The sequence below is a fragment of the Eucalyptus grandis genome, chromosome 11 (genome assembly GCF_016545825.1).
Source record: "Eucalyptus grandis isolate ANBG69807.140 chromosome 11, ASM1654582v1, whole genome shotgun sequence".
In the NCBI taxonomy this organism is placed as follows: domain Eukaryota; kingdom Viridiplantae; phylum Streptophyta; class Magnoliopsida; order Myrtales; family Myrtaceae; genus Eucalyptus; species Eucalyptus grandis.
In genome coordinates, this window is record NC_052622.1 from 12419361 (window position 1) to 12423115 (window position 3755).

At 44.6% G+C, this 3755-nt stretch overlaps 1 protein-coding gene across 1 annotated transcript; it reads right to left on the reverse strand.

Moving 5' to 3' along the window:
- Positions 1 to 1578: 1578 nt before the first annotated feature.
- LOC104427247 (protein ACCELERATED CELL DEATH 6) lies at positions 1579 to 3506 on the reverse strand. Its single transcript, XM_039305076.1, has 3 exons — positions 2876 to 3506; positions 2106 to 2653; positions 1579 to 2013 (listed from the first exon to the last, which is right to left on the reverse strand). The coding sequence occupies exons 1-3, from the start codon at positions 3504 to 3506 to the stop codon at positions 1579 to 1581; spliced, it is 1614 nt and encodes a 537-aa protein (XP_039161010.1).
- Positions 3507 to 3755: the final 249 nt, after the last annotated feature.

The window sequence follows — 3755 nt, forward strand, 5'->3', positions numbered from 1 at the left end:
TCATGAGCATTACTTTATTCTCCGTCAGTTTTACATGGCCAACCAAGAGAAGCTTCAGGAGGAGGCCTACCAACATTGCTGGAAAGCCATAGCTGAGGTCATCCCTAGAAATGTTCCAAACATCGAGAAGAGAGGGAAGAGGGACGCCGAGAAAAAGCCCTCAGTGGCGGTCATTCAGGGGCCGAAGCCAGGAAAGCCAACCGATCTTCCGTGAATGAGGCAAGTTTTGTTCGAGCTGAAACAGCACCCTCCGCCTCACACGATGCCTCCCCATCACCACCAGGCCCACCACCCACGAAAGATGGGAAGGAGGACTCAAAGGAAGGGAGCAAGGACGGCAAGAGTGGGAAAATTCCTGCAGTTGCCACATCTGGTGATGTTCCTGGCAGTGCAGCGAGAGAACCCGGCTGCAGAGAAGCCAGCGGCACCTCCCAAAGTCGCACCGGACGGTGGTGACCCCGAGAAAGCGAGAGTTCATGAAGCCCCGGGAGAAAAGCTGCTGAATCGAGGGCGTCGCTCTTGAGTGATGCGACTTTTCCATTCTCTTTCTTATTTGATTTAACTCTCTCTTCTCTTGGTTAACTTGAGTGCTTACTAGTTGCCTCCGGCGAAGAATAAGCACAACTTCTTGTAGATGCCGCAGAGCAGAGTGAAGGGCAGAGCTTTTAATCCTAACACGCTCCAGATTTTCTGATGTTTAGGCGAGAAATAACCTTGACTGCTCTCTTCACATGATCTATTCTTATTCATTAGCTTAGATAATTTATCCCTTTATGTTATTGGTATAACCGTGTGAGTAGAAGACAATCTGATTCAATAGACCAGCTTGTAGCTCTGGCATGCCTTTTGCGCATCCTTGTCGGGCCCTTTTTGTTAAATATGGAAACACCAATCTTGCCTAAATTGGTAAAAATCTTATGTTTGTTCGGCAAATGAAGGGTGAGAGCATCTTTGGGAAAATGAAAAAAATAAACAATAAAAATTGGAGGAGGAAGAGCTGGTGGCTCGATTGACACGTGGCATCTTATGGTAGATGCTTGCAGGTTTCTCTCTTCATATCCCGTGTTAATGCATTAGAAGATATATAAATATATGGATGTATTAATAGGGAAACCGATGAGAAAAGGAAGGAAAAAAAGAAAGAAATGAAGAAAGAAAAAGAGTGGGAGCTCCTATTTTATTAAAGGGAATATAGAAGATTGTGAAGAGTTTCGAATGAAAAGAACCATTAATCAGACATAATAGAAGATTCATAGTGAATTGAAGATCAGGACTCTCGTATTCAGGATATATGCCTACAGACTCTAACTACTCCTAACTAATGGTCGAAAGCAGCGTCTTAACGCTAATAGCAATTGACATACAAAATAAATCATAATAAACTCGAAACCCTAACATAGAGTCCAACAAACTTAGCGACTACAAATAACACTTGATAGCAGAGGGACACAATGCGCATGGTAGACTTGAGGAATGGGAATATCAAGGTTACTAAAAACAGTATGACCATCACGAGGAAAAGGACTCCCATGGACAGAACAAGGCTCCCAGCCAAGTAAGTTTTGCTCACTCCTGCAGTTATGGCTGCAAAAAAGCCACTGACATGCCAGTGAAAGCCATTGACAATAATGGCCCGGCTAAGTGGTAAGCCAATTCTGCAACATAAAAATCCTTGCTGGGACTCCAGAGGAGGACTACAACTACAAGAATGGAGTTGTACGTGGCGAACATGTTGGCAATTACGAAAACCTGAAATGCTCCATGGTAAAGCATGGTTGTCGTTCCCGGGTGCGGATCACCGGAAGCATTATATCCACAGGGCAAGGTTAAGCCCACAGCGAACGTGATGGAGGCCACAAGCGTGGCCACCAGCATTAATGTATCGACCTGGTCCTTGATCCATTTGGCAGGAGATGATTTGCTCGATCCAGAACCTTGTTCTCTTGGCAACAGAACGTCTTGACCTTTGCTTCGTGGCACACCAGCGACAATCAAAATCGCACATCCTACCAACTGCAAATGTCAGATTAGAGAATTAGTCATCAATCCTGAGCGCATTAAATTCAGTTAAGAGTAAATACAGTCTGCAACCAAAATTACACTGCCGCTGGATTTCTCGTCGACAAGCTTCTGGATTCCATGGCCACATCCAGCGCGGTCAACCCATCATTGTTCCGAAGGCACGAGTCAATTCTTTTGTCCTTCGTCAAAAAGCGCATAACTTCACAATGGTTGTGCATCGATGCCAAATGGAGGGGCGTGTTTCCATCGACATCTTTCGAATTCATTAGCTTCTTGGTGATATCGGGCTCGCTGCATAATTTAAATATCCAGTAGACCACGAGGTCGTTCCCGGCCTTGGCTGCAACGTGCAGAATATTCTGACCGTTTTTGTTTTTGATCTCTGCCAGGTCGGACCACGTGACTTTTATTGATTCGGAGAGCACGGAGTAGCTCCACCCTTCGCAAGCGATGTGAATCGGGTAGGAGCCGTTTTCGTCCGTTTGAAGGGCGAGATGAGGGCATTTCTCCAGCAGGAGCTTCACTGCCGAAAAATATCTACCCGATGCTACAACGTGCAGTGGTGTCCTTCCCTTTTCATCACGCACGTGGAGTAACTTCGGAAGCCGATCTATAATTTCTTTCAACATACCTGAATTATAGGTCATCGCACTTTTTAGGTTGGGAGCAATTAACTCATTAAATAATTATTGCTGCTACCTCCTACAGAGTTATATGCTTTTTGACCAAATGCTATTATCAAGCTTTTCTCTAAATTGGACGAATATGAATTTTGAAAAAGAGCAAAAAGCAGTGTAGTTTACTTACATCTATGTATTTATGGACTAGAACTACACATAAAAGTATCCATTACCTTCCCCCCATTCCTCAAGTGCAGCCAAAACTGGTGACGTGCACTGTATCTTGTCTGCGTAAGCTTCATCTCGAGCAAATTCCTGCGAGAGAAGCTGAAAAATCTCCCAACCCGCCCCCTGGCGATCTGCCCAATCCAAATACTTGCACTTTTCAATTGCCAGATTTAATGAAGATTTACCATCCTTGTTCTTCCAATATATAATTTCCCAGTCTCTTGTTCGGCCAATTAGCTTTTCTGTTTCGTTGAGCCTTTGATCTTGAACGGCGACATGGAGCGAAGTATCCTCCGAGTAGTTTTTCTGGGCCATGGTGTTAGGAAAATGAAGGAGAATGAGCTCCATGACATCATTGTTCCCAGAGCTTGCTGCTACATGAAGCAATGAATTCCCGGAGGGGGTGACATGGTTGAGGATTAGCGACAAAGCTAGTTTCCTCGACTCAATAACCTTTTGTAACTCATGGATGAATTTCTCGACGTCCCCTTTTTCCGTGGGTTCATATAGATCACTATCCATAATTTTGTGCAGATCATCATCTCCGAGCTCTTTTTGGTAATCTGGTGGAACGGCTCTTCTTTTCAGAGCTTCAAACCTTTCGTTTGGCGCTGCCCTCGGTTCACCATCATCCATGCTTATAGCGTGGCCATTTCGGACATCGGGAGTCTTTCTTGATCTCTTCCCCCCTTATGTAGTAAGAATGCAAGCGCAGAGAGAGCACTCGACTTTTATAAAGGGTCAAGTTTTTACATCAACCCAACACCCAATACGACTCACCTCGGCCAATGTCATTGATTTCAGAGCCAACAATCAATATGTGTTCGGCCCAATATGTAGTTGTGGAGTCCTAGTCAAATAGACTATGTTAATTATGGTGTCCAA

What these genes read in the sequence shown, in the direction of transcription:
- LOC104427247 (XM_039305076.1), bottom strand. Translation starts at nt 3,506, where the DNA reads ATGGATGATGGTGAACCGAGGGCAGCGCCAAACGAAAGGTTTGAAGCT. An exon ending in ACTTGAGGAATGGGGGGAAG is followed by an intron (nt 2,654 to 2,875) that starts GTAATGGATACT and finishes CCTATAATTCAG; the next exon opens with GTATGTTGAAAGAAATTATA. An exon ending in TGTCGACGAGAAATCCAGCG is followed by an intron (nt 2,014 to 2,105) that starts GCAGTGTAATTT and finishes TGACATTTGCAG; the next exon opens with TTGGTAGGATGTGCGATTTT.